Source organism: Neovison vison, chromosome 5, assembly GCF_020171115.1.
Source record: "Neovison vison isolate M4711 chromosome 5, ASM_NN_V1, whole genome shotgun sequence".
NCBI lineage: Eukaryota > Metazoa > Chordata > Mammalia > Carnivora > Mustelidae > Neogale > Neogale vison.
Window position 1 is genome coordinate 28,974,971 of NC_058095.1, and position 17,888 is coordinate 28,992,858.

At 38.8% G+C, this 17,888-nt stretch overlaps 1 protein-coding gene across 1 annotated transcript in view; it reads right to left on the reverse strand.

Moving 5' to 3' along the window:
* Positions 1 to 3,039: 3,039 nt before the first annotated feature.
* The window catches only part of NLK (nemo like kinase), a 168,952-nt gene continuing 154,103 nt past the window's right edge, over positions 3,040 to 17,888 (reverse strand). The window contains exons 8-11 of the mRNA XM_044248332.1: positions 14,322 to 14,408; positions 8,001 to 8,199; positions 6,888 to 6,981; positions 3,040 to 4,836 (exon numbers count right to left, since the gene is read on the reverse strand). Coding sequence (XP_044104267.1) covers positions 4,782 to 4,836; positions 6,888 to 6,981; positions 8,001 to 8,199; positions 14,322 to 14,408 — 435 coding nt within the window. The 3' untranslated portion in view covers positions 3,040 to 4,781. The remainder of the gene's footprint in view (positions 4,837 to 6,887; positions 6,982 to 8,000; positions 8,200 to 14,321; positions 14,409 to 17,888) is intronic.

Below are 17,888 nucleotides of genomic sequence, written 5' to 3' on the forward strand. Positions count from 1 at the left end.
AAAAGATTTTATTTATTTGACACAGAGAGAGAGAGAGAGATCACAAGTAGACAGAGAGGCAAGCAGAGAGGGAGGGAGAAGCAGGCTCCCCGCCAACCAGGGAGCTGGATGCGGGGCTTGATCCAAGGACCCTGGATCATGACCTGAGCTGAAGGCAGAGGCCTAACCCACTGAGCCACCCAGGTGCCCCAAGATAAATGAATATTAAAGAATGGAATGAAAAATGTGCACGAATTCTGTTGTGAAGATGGGAGTGAGGAGGACTCTGATTTCTGGTTTTTTTTTTTTTTTTTTTAAAGATTTTATTTATTTATTTGACAGAGAGAGACCACAAGTAGGCAGAGAGGCAGGCAGAGAGAGAGGAGGAAGCAGGCTCCCCGCTGAGCAGAGAGCCCGATGCGGGACTCGATCCCAGGACCCTGAGATCATGACCTGAGCCGAAGGCAGCGGCTTAACCCACTGAGCCACCCAGGCGTTCTGGTTTAAGTAACGGGGTGGATATGAAGCCCTGGACCAGGACTGAGGGGAAGGGAGCAGATGGACAGTGTAACCTGAGCCATTTTCTTTTACCTCTCCTGCCACAAAAGGAAAACCTGGCACTCTGATGCCAAGAGCACCACCCTGGCACAGATCCTAACCTAATGTGAAGAGGGGGCCTGGGCCAGCTCCCAACTCTGTCCCTCTTGCCCACAAACATACAATTCCTTTCTCTTCCACAATTTCTCACGATATGCTAAGGTTGGCTCTCGTCTAGGAAGGAGGGAAAAAAGAACCAGTATGGAAAAGTGAGAAGGATTTAGTAATAAAGTTGTGTAAGAACTATTATTAATTTCAGTTTTTGACATGTCTGAGATGCCTATAAGATAATCAAGTGGAGATTACTGATAGGCACCTAGCAAAAAAATCTGGATCTATAGGGAAGAGATTTGGGTTCATTCTATTATGCTCACTGAGGGCAGATGAAGTCATAAGAGGAGAGTAGCCAAACGTCAAGAACCTGTGGCTTCAGAGCATTAAAAGAAGCCAGGATTCAGGATGGATCCCTAGCCCAGGGCACCTAACATTGTGAAGATTAAGCAGAGGAAGAAGCCTGTACAGATTGTGGGCCCCAAGAAGGGAGAAAAACAGAGTGGTGTTACGGAAGCCAAGGGAAGACCATTTAAGGAAGGAGAGGTGGAGAGAAGACTCAAAGTGCTCATTTACTACCCATGCCCTTCCGATGCTCCTTAGAGCATAGCGGGAAACAGCTCCCCCCAGTGTGGTCTTTATTTCAAAATTCATGCAAGTGTCGTATTCTATTCTTGAATATATTTTTGTTTTAATATAATAGTATTTTAAATGATATACCATAGAAGAAAAACAAAATAAAAATTCCAAACCTTATGAACTATCAAGAAATTACTTCCATCTTCTGGGTCTTATACCTAAACGGCAAACCAACTGTAGCTGATTAGAGCCCTAACGTATCTGTCCATACTGACTCACTGGCTGTAGAAATTCCCCATTTTTGCAATTATCAACAATTTTATTTATTTATTAAAAAAATATTTTATGTATTTATTTGGCAGAGAGAGACACAGCGAGAGAGGGAACACAAGCAGGGGGAGTGGGAGAGAGAGAAGCGGGCTCGCAGGGCTCAATCCCAGGATCCTGGAATCATGACCTGAGCCGAAGGTAGACGCCCAACAACTGAGCCACTCAGGTGCCCCGCAATTATCAACAATTATAAATAAAAAAGCGGGGCACACATCCCTTGGTTAGCTTAGCAGGTTCCAGTGGGAACAGGTCAAACTACTATCTGTGAAGAATTTGTTTCAAACTGTTATATGCACAATTCATAATGTTCTCTTGTGATAAAAGCTAGTTTACTTGGGGCACCTGGGTGGCTCACTGGTTTAAAGCCTCTGCCTTCGGCTCAGGTCATGATCCCGGGGTCCTGGGATCGAGCCCCACATCGGGCTCTCTGCTCAGCAGGGAGACTGCTTTCCTCTCTCCCTCTCTCTGCCTACTTGGAATCTCTCTCTCTGTCAAATAAACAAATAAAATATTAAAAAAAAAAAGCTAGTACTATTGATATTAACAAGGTGTCCTTGTTAATTCTTGCACTCAATGGGTATTCAAAAGTTTATTGGATGAACAAACTTATGTGTATTAATTTATATGAGTTAGAACAGTCAATTCCCTCCATGTCAGGAAAAAAAAATCCATTCATTTTGCTAAATCAAGGAAAGATAGGGGGAAATACATGTCATCTACAAATTCAAGAGTCATGTTGCCATATCTGCCACAGGGAAGGTATTCTGAAGTTAGGGAGTCTGGTGTCAGGTCATAATTACACCACTACCCAGCTGGGACTTCTTCCCCCCAACCCTTTAAAAAAATATTTTATTTATTTATTTGACAGAGAGAACAAGAGAGCACAAGGGGGTGGGGTGGCAGCAGTGGGGAAGGGAGACGCATGCTCCCTGCTAATCAGGGAGCCTGATGCAGGGCTCGATCTCAGAACCCCAGGATCATAACTTGAGCAGAAGGCAGATGCTCAACTGATTGAGCCACCCAGGCGCTCCAGCTAGGGCTTCTTCCTTTGCTAGAACTACCTTTGGGTTGCCAGAGGGCAGGAGGCAGAAAGGAAGAGAAGGTGAGGTTAAGTCCCCAGCCACCTGTTTCATCCAGTTTGTTTATTTAATGTTTTCGTCTCCAGTGTATTGAAATTTGATCTCACATGAGAACAGGGCTCTTTGCTCAAAAAAAAAAAAAAAAAAAAAAAAAAAAAAAGGCTTGAAAACCACTGGATTACACTCTAAGGTCTGGAAAGACTTTCAAATTATATATGACTCAAAATATCTTTAATATTGCTTAACTAAGTTTTTGGTATATTTTTGGCAATGTAAAGTTTCTGGGAAGAATTTCAAAAACCGTAATTTCCTCAAAGATCAAAATAAAAATAAGAAAAATAAGAAATGTCTTAAAACTGCAAAATCACGAATAAAAGCTGTACTGAAGAGAAAACAAAAGAATTGAAAGAAAACGGATGACACATCTTTTTCAAATGTCACATTTAATGTTTTCACCACTGTACTTCAAATCTACATTGTACAAAGTGACCAGTAAGTGTGCCACGGTAATTGACCAACCTCTGAGATTGTACCTTTCACACCAGTGTCTTCTTGGGCTCTTTTGATACTAAACACGTTTCTCATTCAAGTGAATTGAAATGCTTCAGTTGGGTTGATTCTCAGGAGCCTCATAAAAAAAAAACAAAGATATTGCACCATCTTTGTTTAGTAATTCAATGTTTGTTTCTTTCACAGCAAATAATTACTTCATTGAAGTTAAAACTTCCAAACATAACTTATTAATAGTCTTCAAATTCAGCTCAGATCACTCAAGATGAAAATACTCTGCTAAATACAGATAACTTACAATAACTTTAACAGTTAATTGTCCATAACACACACCAAGGTTTTTTCCTAGACCAATTTTAAGACGATCCATTAGTTATTCCTTGTACAGGTGAAAAACGATCTTCAATTTTCTTGTCTTTTTATTTTTAATATAAAAGTTGGAAGGGACATTCAAGTTTCAAGTCTCCACATTGAACTTAAAAAAAAAAAATAGTCATCATCAGCATGTGGAGGTAAACAAGCCAAGTTGTATAACTCCAGGAGGTAGAGGCCTTCAATTTGTATTCATATATACATATGCACAGAAGAATTCAGTGTTCCAACAGAAAAAAAAATTTGTCAAAAAGTAATAAGTTATTTACTACTGTGACATTTCAAGACTCCCACAGCTTTGCCTAAGGACACAAACACATTTGACATAATTCCCTATGTGCCTTTTTTTGTGGCTTTAAAATTTTTAAAAATTTGTTTTTGTCTTTATTTATTTATTTTTTAACTGTCCAGTGCAGGAAAAGTCTCACAAAATTTCACAGACCTAAAATGTGCAAGCTAGTTCTCTCTCTATACAGCAATGTTGGGATTCTTTTGAAATTAGCCCAGAAATGAATTATTTACACACATGAAAGATGCATGCTTGGGGGTTCTTTTATGTAAGAAAGAGCAGAAAAACTTCTAATAAAAATAGATTAAATATATATATATATATTTATACTGGGTAAGGAAAACAGAAGTTTAGTCTCTCCTAGTCACAAACTCATTCTCTCTACCCACAACATTGGATTTTAGACAGCACACATCACCGTCACGGCTCTAATGAGAAGCTAATTATAGGGCTTGATCATTAGGTGGCATGCCCCACCCCCCACCCCCCCAGGTGCAGCCACGATCAGCTCATGTGGCTCCATGATTGGTCGCAGGCAAGGTTTCTAGATTCTTTTGTTTTAGAAAACCCCAAATTTTCAGGAATGGCTCAAATATCAAAATGTACGACTGTCCTCTGTGTGTGTGTGTGTGTGTGAACAATCTCACTTCATTTTAAAAAAAGAAAAACAAAACAAAACAAAAACACAAAACCCCAAAATCCCAAATTTGGTTCAATTCTCTTTTGTTCTGAGGTGAGCCATAACAGCTGCACTAAATTCATAAAACATGTGCAACTCTGGGTAAAATATTTTTCTTCTAAAAGCACAACCACTTTACAAGATTAAAAGTCTAGTAACATTTCTAAATATTATTCATATCATACAAGTAGTGGTTGTTAATTTAAAACTTCATTAGTAAAATTACAGTACAAGCATGATTAACCTCCAGAATTGCAAATCCCAGACTCCAGTGGAAAGCTACATTACATCTTCAGTAGTACATTATCTTCCACCGTCACTCCCACACCAGAGGAGATGGGGGCATCTCAGACGGCTGGGCAACAGTGGAACTGGAAAAAAATGGAGACACAGTGAAACCAGGTGTGACCCCACAAAGGGCAAGAGGATGAGTCAACGCTGTGTGTTTTCCTCTCTTCCTTTAAAAAAATTATAAAGTCCATTTCTGGATTTTTATTTAACTTCTCTAAAGCTGCATTTGTTCCAAATTGTTCATTCAAGAATCTGTACTGATAAGTGAGACAACAGTGATGGGCTTAAAGATGACAAGTCATTTACTCGAGGTGGGAGGCTGAGCATAATCCTCTTTTGGAAAGGGATGATGCCTGCCATCCATCTCAGGACAGTGATGAATACACGAGATAATGTAGGTAAAGTGCCTTCTACTGTGCCTACTTTGTAATATGAAGTAGGTGGAAGGTATTACAGTAATGTCTATAATCAACCAAGAAAATAACCTCAAGGGATGCAGAATTATCCATTTAAAAGCAGCCTCTCAAAATACAGTGACTTTAAGTGGGAACCTATGTGAATGAGCCTTACAGGCACTCTTTTAAGAAGTATGAATTCAACAGTAATGGATAATCATTTAGCATTTGTTATCCACGGATCAGTTTTCTCAGTTATTTCACGTATCTAATTTTGCTAACTAGATTATAAACTTGCGGGTGTGTGTGTAACCATTTTACTTCCCAGGGGCTCAGGATAATGAATAACTTGCACCTGAAAGGTATTAAAACACATGATTGACTGGGTCACTAACTCTTAGGGGAAAATAATAAAGTAATTTTAAACCACAGAAAAGTAAAAATGCAACCTAATTCCTTCTTTCCACAGAAAAATACATGGAAGAAATGAAAGTCACTCTGATTAAAAAAATTCTAAACAGAAATTCTTGACCTTGATTTAATAACTTTAATCAACTTCAACATCATGTCAAGGCCAATTAAAAGGGAAGCAAGAAGAAGAGGGAAAGGGAAAGGCAGAAAGACAGGTGGGGAAGAAAGGAGGAAGAGTGTGGCCTCCAGATCTAAATCCACCCTTCTCTGTCCTGCTTTGTGATACTGGAGCCAGACCCTACTCACAGTTATCCTCTGCCAGCCGGCTTATGCTGGAAGGACACTGCAAGGCCACAGCATCAGGAAGCAGCTTCCCTTCTGGAGTGGTTTTCTGACGTGGAAGGCCCAGTTTTGTTCTACCCAAACTTTCTGGCAAGTTTCTCTGCAACCCAGCAGGCCTCTCTGATGGACCAGTTCTGCCCACACTTTTTGCAAAGTTTCTTCACCACCCTCAAGCTGTGTGTGTTCTTGTGGCAGTCATATCCTCTACAAAGAGGTCCAAATTTTATTAGCCTTGGGTGGAGGGTCCTTCTCCAAATTCTTAATATCTTCCATGTTCACTGTTCCTTAGTCTAGAGGGAGTACCTGCTTTCTGCATTTGCTACTTCAGGGCCCTCCAGAATCTTCTTATGCACCTTTTGGAAGTTAACCATCTTTTCCTAGTTAATACTTCCCACTACTAAATTTTCCCTGTTCACATTACTGGTGTGCTTTCTCCTGGCTGTACCTTAATTGATGCAAGGAATGGGGAAAAAGACACTGAGAAGGAAAGGACAGGGTGGGAGACAAAGTGAATGAGACCTGTCAGGTTCCAAAGCAGATTTGAAGCTCTTTAAACAAAACTCTAGATAGGACACATCAGCACTCTACCTAGAAAATCATCTTGCCTGCATTATTATTAAGGTGGTGGGGATGGTAGTGGGAACCAAGATGACCACGTCTACTCCGAGGGCAGTGGCCGCCATGCTGCTGCTGCAGGAGGATCCCTATGCATGCGCACGAGCAGGGAGCAGAGCGGTCATCTGTGAACAAAAACTGCCAAAGCACCCCGCCCCCTGGCCCAATCAACCACCATGAAGGGGCATCAGTGTAGAAACCAATGCTCACATTTTTTACTTCCTTTTGACAAAGCCAAAACTCATAAAAGAAACCATCTTCTTGTCTGTATTATCTAATCTAAATAAAAAGAGAAATATGCTGAATAATCAAATCACAATGACATCCTTTTAGTAACAAGAAAGTAAGAATTACATACATATAGTTACCTAATAAAGCTCTTAAAAGCAGCAGACTGCGGGTTGATGCAGAGAGGCACTCTGTTTCCTTTCTGCTGTTCCAAAATGAACTGGTGAATAATTTCTGTGGAGAAAACAAACATCATACAATCCATGCCAATCTGCAGGCCTGTGAGCACTGGACTCTCAGTTAACTGGTCAGCATCTGCAAACAGCATTTCCTACTGGTTTTGTGAGGTCAAGCACACAGATCATGTATAAGGCAGGATCCAGTGGAATTTTCCTGAAACCAAAGTGACAGTGGCTGCTAAACAGAGGCAACTTCCCCACCTCCCTGACCAAATGGCATTTATATGGTTTCAAAACTCCATCCAAGGGAGGAGTAAAAGGATCTACAAATTTGAGAGTGATTCCACAGAGCTGGCCTTATGAATCGATTTTCTACATTGATGGTAATTATTGCTCTTTTGAAAATCACTTAAAAAACCCCCACAGTTGTTTAGGTACATAGTTTTGGCCTGTTTACCTCGGTGACTACTCTCTTCTAAAATGCCCTAAAATGTCTAATATCATTCAGAACTTTAACCTCCATCTCCACCCCAGCAGGAGATTGTGTCAGGGAGTTTTATGAGTAGACTATTGGAAATTCTCCTCTCTTGTGATCATTCAAGGAATGATTCCCCCAGTGGGTATTTATCCTTCCTAAAATCTGCACATTATATAAAAAAGTCCAACGTGTTTCATTCAATGAAATTACACTGAGTGAATACATATTATCTGTTTTGAGTCTCACACTCACTAAATAAGTCAGTCTGAAAAGCTCCTCTGCCTGTCCCTTCACTAGATGCAATATTAAATCTGTTTTTATAACACACATAGCTTTCTTGGCATATATGCCCTGGTCTACAGCCATACCACCCTGAACGTGCCCGATCTCGTCTGATCTCGGAAGCTAAGCAGGGTCAGGCCTGGTTAGTACTTGGATGGGAGGCATATATGCCCTGGACAAACAGCTATATGAAAGGTTGTAAAATACACATATGGAGGAACTCTGGTCACCATCCAGACTCAGTTTTTCACAGCCATATAATGGAAAATGTTATTATTCATCCTGCCTGGCCAAAGGCCAAAAAAGATACTCACCTTTAACCTGTCGAACAGAACTGAGGTTCTTCTCAAAAGTGTCATCAAACTTGGGATTGGTGATGGGCTCAAAGTCACTGGTATAAACTCTTCCAGTAGAGGTGGAAAAGCAACATTTACACATACACGTGTGATAGCGTAGTCGGCCTTCATCTAGGTAGGGGTGGGCTAAGGCATCCTTAGCGGATATTCTTTTGGACTGAAATCAAATTTAGAGACCAGCACATCAACACTACAGATAAACATGACTGTCCACACAGGATCTTTCATTAAGACACAGTGACTGCTTCTCACAGCTTATCCCTAATATATAATGTGTCTTGTATAAAGAGGGATGTCTGAACGCAGAGGCACGTTAATGCAGCAGCAGAGTGAGTGTATAATGTAGGACAACCAACCACCAGACACCACCAGAAAGCATTTAGAAGTGACTCTGCTAAGATCCCGAAGAGTTCCTACCTTGAAATAGATATATGCATGGTCAAAAATGGCAAATACCATGACATTTAAATATGCAAAGCTTTGGAGAAGATAAGTTTACATTTTAAATATAACTGTAAATAACAGTTATATTTTCTAAATGTGTTTCAGCATTTGGTAGAGATGTGATCACAGTGGCAATTTTACAAAGTTGCTTGAAACTTTTATTCTCTTAGAATGCCAACTGAACTTAGGGCAAAAGCCTATGGGGAACTGCTGGGGTCAGGCGGCAGATAAGGTCTGAATGCCATGTTTTGACAGCCAGCACCATCTGAGTATCAGTGGCCTGTGGTTTTCTAGCACTTCAGATCAGAACACTTGTAGTAGGTTCAGGTTTACATAAATCATAAAATCATTTCTCCATTAAAAAAAAAAAAAACCCCTGCTCCTCTTTTTAGCTTAGTGGACATACATGTACATTTTAAAGAATTTAAGGATGGATTCAGTACAGAGTAACAAAAATGGACACTCTGTCCCACTTCACACACAACACAATTTAAAACAAAGGAAAGCATTTGGTGCTCAAACCAAAAATAAATGGATCATCCTGACTGGTTCTGGTCCCCCAAATAACAAAATGTTAAATATTTCCCATAAACCTGGTTTCCCTAAAAACACTTCTATCTCTAATTTTTTGCTATGCTGATGTTAAAAGGCATGTCATGACTTTTTAGGATATGATAATCACAAAAGAAAGCTGCCGTCTATACACCATGAACAGACGAACGTAAACTTGCCAACCTTGGTTTTATTTCTTCCACTACCTGTCATATGGTATATCTGGTGATCCAGCCCTTCTGAAGCTTGACTCACTGGTACTCTTAGCAAGTAAGCTTCTTCTTTTTTTTTCTAAATGGATCCAGCTATTCCTAGAGGTTTCACTGGGATAAAGGTCTATTGTCAGAACCAAAGGAAACAAGCTGGCTAGATAGTACATTGTGCCTGGGACCGGGCCCCTGGGGAGTCCTCAGTGACCCTGGCTGGTCTCATGTGAGGGACTGAGCTCCTTGGCTTCTGCATACTAGAGCTGGTTCTTGGACAAATCTATTTCTGTTTCTGACTGAGCATGGCCAATTGTGAACACACAGGTGTTAGCAGTGGGTGAATCTGGGGTTTAAGTTTATCATCTGACCATTAAGTCATTTCCGTCAGGTGGCAGATGTCAGAAATTGGGTCCCTCTCAGCTGCCGCCAGCAGCTGGAATCTGGTTTTCCTGTTAGTTTTTTTTGTCTGTGGATTCTGATATTTCCTAAAATTCCAGAATGCAGGTTTGAAAGGATTTTGGTGTTATCCCAATGACTGATAGCATGCTCCGTGTTTGTATGTTCTGTGTGCACCAACATGGGGTCCTCTGAAGTGTTTTACCTAAGAGAAATCTTTGATCAAAAAGTAAATCAAATCCTTAGCATGCAATCAATGATCAGCTTTAATTTTTCTAAATAAATTAATGTCTCTTTAGAACTTCTGCAAAGAAAGGAGACTGTCATTTTGTAAAGGGTATGAACACTGAAAAGAAAAACTGCTTTACTAAATTGAAAAAGGGATCACAAAATTACTCAGATTTTTCAATAATGTTCTTTGGAAGGACCTAGTGGTCCTTAATTATGTCCTCTCTCTCTCTCTCTCTCTATGTATATATATATAATATGTATATATTATGTATATATTAGATATATATTAAAGATTATATATAATAAATAATATATTAAAAGATTTGTATATATAAATTTATATATAAAGATTACATATATTAAAAGATTATATATATATTAAAAGATTTATTTATCTGAGAGAAAGCATGTGTGCGTGCATGTACAAGTTGGGGGAAGGGCAGAGAGAGAGGGAGAAGCAGACTCCCTGCTTGAGCAACAGAGCCCGACTTGGGGCTTGATCCCAGGGCCCCAAGATCATGACCTGAGCCAAAATCAAGATTTAGACACTCAACTGACTGAGCCACCAAAGCGTCCCATGTTCATATATATTCTTAATGACATATTGTACACACATTGTTTAACTGATCAACATTTATAATAGATGTGGACACTTGTTTCTACCCTAGATTTTGTTGCTCAGTCAGTTAAGTGTCTGACTCTTGATTTCACCTCTGGTCACGATCTCAGGGTCCTGGGATTGAGCCTTGTGTCAGGCTCTGCCCTCAGTGTGGAGTCCGCTTGGCCCTCTTCCTCTGCTCCTGCTCTTTCTGTCTCTGTCTCTCTCAAACAAATAATAAAATCTTTTTTTTTTTTTAAGATTTTATTTATTTATTTGACAGACAGAGATCACAAGTAGGCAGAGAAGCAGGCAGATAGAGAGGAAGGGAAGCAGGCCCCCCGCTGAGCAGAGAGCCCCACGTGGGACTCGATCCCAGGACCCTGAGATCACAACCCGAGCCAAAGGCAGCGGCTCAACCCACTGAGCCACCCAGGTGTCCAAAATAAATAAAATCTTAAAAAAAAAAAAAAAAAAGTTGTAACTCAAAGATTAAACAAAGCTTTAACTGTGAATTAAAATAATATTCTTGGTTTAGTAGGTTACAAAGTAAGAAGCAAAATATTTCTCTTAAAAAAGTTTTAATATCTGGTATATAACTGTGTAAGATAAAGAGGTCATATGGTATTACTATGCAAGGTGACTCTGGACATATCAGTTTGAGTTAATAGTTATAAATATTTTAAAATCTCTGTTTTCTTTTTGATTTTATTGCCATGTACACATAATGCCATCACAATATTCTATAAGTTTTGGGTTTGTTTTCTCACAAAAAGCCTAATCATTTTGAATTTATTTTTTTTTCCACTGATTTTGCTGGTCAGATAAACTAATATCCCTTTGTGTAAGATTACAGTATTGCAAAACTATGTATTCAACAACATTAGATGAATGATAACAGGTAATGTGCTTCTATAAAGAAATTAGGCTTTTTTAAAATTTTTAGATTTTTTTTTAAGAAATTAGTTTTTAGAATGCTACAATTCACAAGGACTTAATTTGTCAACTTAAATTTTAATCTGATTCTTAGTTAATATTAAGACCTTGGCAATAATTAATTTGAGGTAATAGACAGTGGTTGGGATAACTGGACAACATAATTTTAATATACAAAGACTCTTCATTAATATGTCATAGAGGAGCCATCAATAAACAGTTAAAAAAGACGTGCAAGTATCTTTGGGTTAAAGTACTATGTATTTTGTAAAGAGTATAAAAGAGTATGTGATGATAGGAAGATGTGTATGCAAGATAACATATATTTGGCAAGAGAAAAAAAGTGAATAATTTTGTCTAACTTCCTAATAATTATTGCTGTGCTTTAAAAATACTGCTTGTGGGTGCCTGGGTGGCTCAGTGGGTTAAAGCCTCTGCCTTCAGCTCAGGTCATGATCTCGGGGTCCTGGGATCGAGCCCCACATCGGGCTCTCTGCTCAGCGGGGAGCCTGCTTCCTCCTCTCTCTGCCTGCCTCTCTGCCTACTTGTGATCTCTGTCAAAAAATAAATAAAATATTTTAAAAAAAATTAAAAAAAAATACTGCTTGTAACTATTTATTGCATTTAGATAAAGTCTCTGGAGATTTGTTTAAAGCCTTCACTATTTGAGTTAATAGTTAATTACACCTTTATAAACTGATTACTACAACCCATCCTTTCCAACACTATTGATATTATTAGAATAAAAGAACCAGAGCCCTTCACCTTATCCTTTAGTGGCTTCTGGTTTCTCCTTATATTTGCCTAAAGGCTTCTACTACAAGCTAAGGAATTAAATTTCCCATGAGAAACATCACAAGAATCTCACTAAAGGACTGTTACACCAGGTACTCCTGACTACTAAATTCAGGACATAAACTTTGGGAACAGCTGGTATTATCACCACACACAGCCATCACCTAGATTAAACCAAGTAACGAGTCAGGATTTCAGAATGTGTCAGTCCAAGAACAGACACATGCTTAACCCAAGATTAGTAAAGTAATTAAATAATTATCTCAGACTAACCGGACTAAATAAACTGATTTAATTATGGCTAATGTTCTATTTTAAAGGATATTTTTTAAAACCTCATTTCTTTCTTCTTAATGTATCTCTAACCCTCAATTTAATAAGTTAAAATCAGAAACACTCTTTAAAAATCTATTTCTAATTGAACCCTCAGAACTAGAAAGAAAAGAATCCTTAATTTCAGTCATAAACTAATAAAGCATCAGGCCAATTTAAAAATGATTCTGTAAATAAATAATAATATATTTTGGTTGGCCTTGTTCTATAAGACAATGATAAAAATGGGTAAATATTACATGGGGTGTGTTAACAGAATTCTTTTTTTTTAAATAACCATGGAGTTATCTGCATAGGTCCAATATGAATTGATCCTCTTTTTATTTTTTTACCAGATAAACCTTACCTCTTTCTTATAGATAAACCTAATGTATAACTATGAACACACCAAAAGTTTCATTTTAATTAGATGTGACAATCCCACTCTTAAGGAAAAAAGGACATTTCATGTGTAGAACTGATGTCTAAAAGGCCTCCCAGCCCCTCTGTGGCTTAGGAAATTCCAGCCTTAGGGCTGTAAAGATTATGAATTCCTGGCAGGACAGGATCATTAATAATCATGGGATCTCAGAGAAATAGGACAGCTAACAGCTCTAAGTACTGCAAGTAAAAGTTGGTACTGGTGAATCACGTGGTTCTTGGTTCCCAATCTTAACAGAATAAAAAGAGTAACATATTTCTGACACATAAACATAAAATTTAACCTCAGGGCCTTTATTATAATTTATTTATTATATATTAATATACAAAATATATTTGTTATATATTGTTTAGAGGCATACAGAAATGACCTCCGAAGCTTGAAATTCATGTGGTTCTAGTTTTGTTAACCACAAAAGATATATAAAAAATATGTAGAAGGTCTTTAGGTATTAACATCTGTTGTATAAATAGTTTAGCTACGTAGATAGGCTTGCCAAATAAAACAAAAAAATCAAACTAATGACACTAAATCACCAGCTCACTGAGCAAGTGATGTGCTGGAAACTGTCCTCAATGGTAGAAGCTTGGCCACAGGGAGGGGGTGCAGAAACAAGAAGGGCCACTCTGTTTTGCTTCCCATATCATGGGCACCTCACATGCTGAAGTAAACAAATGGAAATAAAAAAATAGACACCAAATGAAGAAAAAATTCACTCCATCCCCTGCAATGCAGCTGTTTTCTCATTATGAACATACCAATGTAAGTTCCATAAATGGGTTTTTCCCTCTTTAAATACCTGCTGTGTTTGTACTTGAGGAATTCTTATACTCTCGGCAAGTAGGACGTTCTTTTCTAAATGTTTTCCTTTTTGAGTCTTCTTTGTCAATAGTTACCAGAGCAGAGATGAGTAATAAATACTCCTTGGATGAATAGGTAAATGAAGACCTGAACTCGGTCCCAGAACTCGGTCCAGACTACAAATGGCATTTGATAAAGCTACCATCTCAACCACCAAACGAGTCAACAGTTCCTTATGCAATATAATGGGCAGATTTTTTCCAAGAATGTTAAAATTCCTTTCTCCTGATTTACCTTGGCATCAAACTCTTTTTTCAAATCCTGAGATAAATAAGGATGGTGCAGTTCCTTATCTCTTTTCACCTAGATGTTTATGTGTTAATAACCAAACTTCTGTGCAATGAGTGAGCACAGTGGTACACACAAAACTGGGGACTGAAGTTTATCTTTGAAAAGTCATTCTTTACATTGCTTTACATTGCTCATCTATTTAAAGCCAGGATGTTTTTCTTAGAACACATGTATTTTTAATTCATTAAAACAATATAAAAATAAACACTACTTACTGGATCAAAGACCAACATCCTGCAAAGGAGATGAACAGCTTCATGTGTAGCCTGGCTAGACAGGGTATAAAGTACAGGAAGAGATGGCTGTAAGAAATGAAGAATTAAAATATGTGAGTCTCTGTGTACGTAGATACAGATTAGAGCCAATTTATTACAAGTATCCAGCTCAAAAGTTGTGTGCATATACGTATAACCTCAAAGGGGAGGGGTATTCCCCTCATTAACCAATCTTCAGAAGCAGAAACTGTCACTGACTTCCAGTAGAATATTTTATATTGCAAGATTACCTATTGTAGGTTAGCTCAGAAAGGAGCCTGCAAAAAATGAAAGCTAATCCTGTAAATATGGTGTTCCTGTTAGTCTTATATTGTAAATGCTCAGGCAAGAAGGGAATACCAAACATGCCTGGGATTGGGAGGCAAAAATATTTAAAACCACAGGTACGTGCAAAGTCAAGCATGGAAACTGTGCATGGGAACTCTGTCTTACACGTCGCCTATTTCCAGCAAAGCCACATAGTAAAAACCCAGTAAGAATAGCAGCAAGGTGTCTCAGAATCATTGGGAGAGAATTATTTACCTCATAGAAGTTTTCTGCAGGATCAAGGACTAACAGAGATAAGATAAGATGAGGCTCTAATTCACTAACCGACTGGATAAATCAACATGTGAGAGTCCCAGTATTCTTAAGCACAGAAGGAGATGACTGGACTAAATGATCTCTGAAGTTCACTTTAGCTCAAAAATTATAGGAAACTCGATAGGATTATGACAGAAAAAGCAATATGTGCACAGAACCCATTTACAATTGGCACTCAAATATTTGTTTGCCAATAGAGAAGTATTTCTTGTTAAAAATATGTAAGTCTGTGGTAGTCCTGAAATTATCTACATTAGTCAAGGAGTGGCATGTGGAGAGTGTGGAGGTTTTGATTCACAACTTCATTTACATACTTCCCCTAACAATTTCTTTATTGTGTAAAATGAAGTAATCTGATACCTTTTTAAAGATTCTGATTCTTTTTTTTTTTTTTAAAGATTTTATTTATTTATTTGTCAGAGAGAGAGGGAGAGAGAGCAAGCACAGGCAGACAGAGAGGCAGGCAAAGGCAGAGGGAGAAGCAGGCTCCCTGCTGAGCAAGGAGCCGGATGTGGGACTCGACCCCAGGACGCTGGGATCATGACCTGAGCCGAAGGCAGCTGCTTAACCAACTGAGCCACCCAGGCGTCCCAAAGATTCTGATTCTTGGTTTGATGTAAATAGCTGGTCCTTTTCAATGGTTTATGCAGGTTAGCGGCCAAATTTCAGCCAATTCTTACTGACCAAAATATCTCACCATAAGCAAATCTCTTCTTTCCACTTTAAAAAAAATATATTTTTAAAAAATAATTTTTAAGATTTTATTTTTTTAGTGATCTGTACACCCAACACGGGGCTCAAACCCATAAACCTGAGGTCAAGTGTCGCATATTCCATCAACTGAGCCAGCCAGGAGCCCCTCCTTTCCACTTTCTAAGTGAATCTAGTGTTATAGATGTTATAACATCTGTAACATCTATAGATGGTGTTATAGCTTAAGGTCAGGTTCAGGGTCAGGAATACTGGGATGAATACTAGAATAGGTGGGTTCCAATTCTAACTTTGCCATCACTATGGCCAAGTAAGTTGCTAGAACCTCAGCCTTCTCTTCTATTAGATTGTACTGGCACAGATCAGCCTACTGACCCAAAGCATTGTTAATCATTTACCATCCACAAAATGCCAGGGCCTGGGTTAGATGTTGGAGTAACAAAGATGAATATTGGGTGTTGGATGGGCAAGGAAAACATATGAACAAACAGTTCTAGAGGAGGGAGAATAGAGTACAAATTAGAAGGCAAAATTTGTTAAGACACGAGGACAACTGGATACATGAGGAGCTTGTGAAAATCAAATGAGTGGATGTTAAGGTAAGCTGAAATTTTACACCCTCTCCCATCTTATCTTTCTTTATAGAATTACACCCTAACAAACACACTAAAAGTAAGGCTAAGTTTCACCACAGCCTGGAACCATCATCTTATGTTTTCTCCTTTTCTGTGTTGCACGTTCAGAAGGGGCACAGAGAAAAAGAAGTCAGTTCTATTATGCCAAGACCTCTCCAGAAGGATAACCACTAATAATTTAGTTCCTAGCACTGGCTCCATGGAAAAGATGCTGTACTAGAGATGCCAAATATCTAATTCCATTTTCTTCCCCTCTAATTCATCAGCCATTATGGTTGAAACCAGCTGGGCACAATGTATCAGAACTAGATAAGAAGTTCATATTTCTCAATCAAGCACAACAGAATCAATTTGAATGAAAAAACAGAATGCTTAGAAATATGCCCTAAATACTTCATTTGGGAAAAAGTTTTTGTCAATTCCCCCAGCATTCACAGACATTACTTTTTCCCTTCTAAGACATGCCAGGCCATTTTCTGTTCATTTTGCAAGTTTATAAGCCATGCAGCAACGTAGGAGTGAGTGGGCGCCAGTGCTGACTCATGAGTCCTCCATTAATGACTGATTAACTGTCAGTGAAATGAAGCAAGGATGAGCTTTTGGACCTGGGTGAGGGGCCCTAAATGACATGTCACAGTCATCATAAGCCAAGGGCAGAGTGCTGGTCACCACAATAGACTTGGCTAGGCTGGCTTGGCCATTTGAGTCCTGTCCTGTAAGTTTTTAGCCAGTGGAAAAAAAGCTGTGATCATCAGTCAGCAACGTTAATTAAGTATGCACAATGTGCAGTGCACTATATGGTAAGCACGCGGGGATTATATAAAAGAAATCCCAACCTGAAAAATAATTAGTTTGAATTGAATGAACTCTCTAACACAATCTATTAAATGTAAGATACGGTTCCTGTCAGGAGACAGAACCATTTTCACTTTAATGAAAATATTACATGTATTTCTGTCACAATTAGTTGGAGCAATCTGAGGAAAAAGGAAAATCTAAACCTTAAAAGAGATTAACAGAAGGACTAAGGGCTGGTAATAGACTTTTCAATCCTACCAGTAAGTCAGTGCCTCAAAAAGTATCTACTTTTTTTTCTTCTTTTAAATATTTCATTGTTTTAGAACAAGTGAGAAGAGGAGAGGGGGAGGGAGAGAATCTCACACAGAATCTGTGCTGAGCACAGAGCCCAATGCGGGGCTTGATTCCACGATCCTGAGAAGATCCTGAGATCATGACCTGAGCTAAAATCAGGAGCTGGCAGCTTCACTGACTGAGCCACCCAGGTGCCCCATGTATCTACTTTATTCTTTTGTTTTATTTTTAAAGATTTTATTTATTTATTTGGCAGAGAGAGACACAGTGAGAGAAGATATACAACCAGGGGGAGTGGGAGAGGGAGCAGCAGGCTTCCTGCTGAGCAGGGAGCCTGATGCAGGGCTCAATCCCAGTACCCTGGGATCATGCCTGAGCAGAAGGCAGATGCCCAAACACTGAGCCACCCGGGCGCCCCTCCCAAGTATCTACTTTAAAAGATACTTGGGTCATGACAACTAAGATTGCATTCATCCAAGATTCTGAG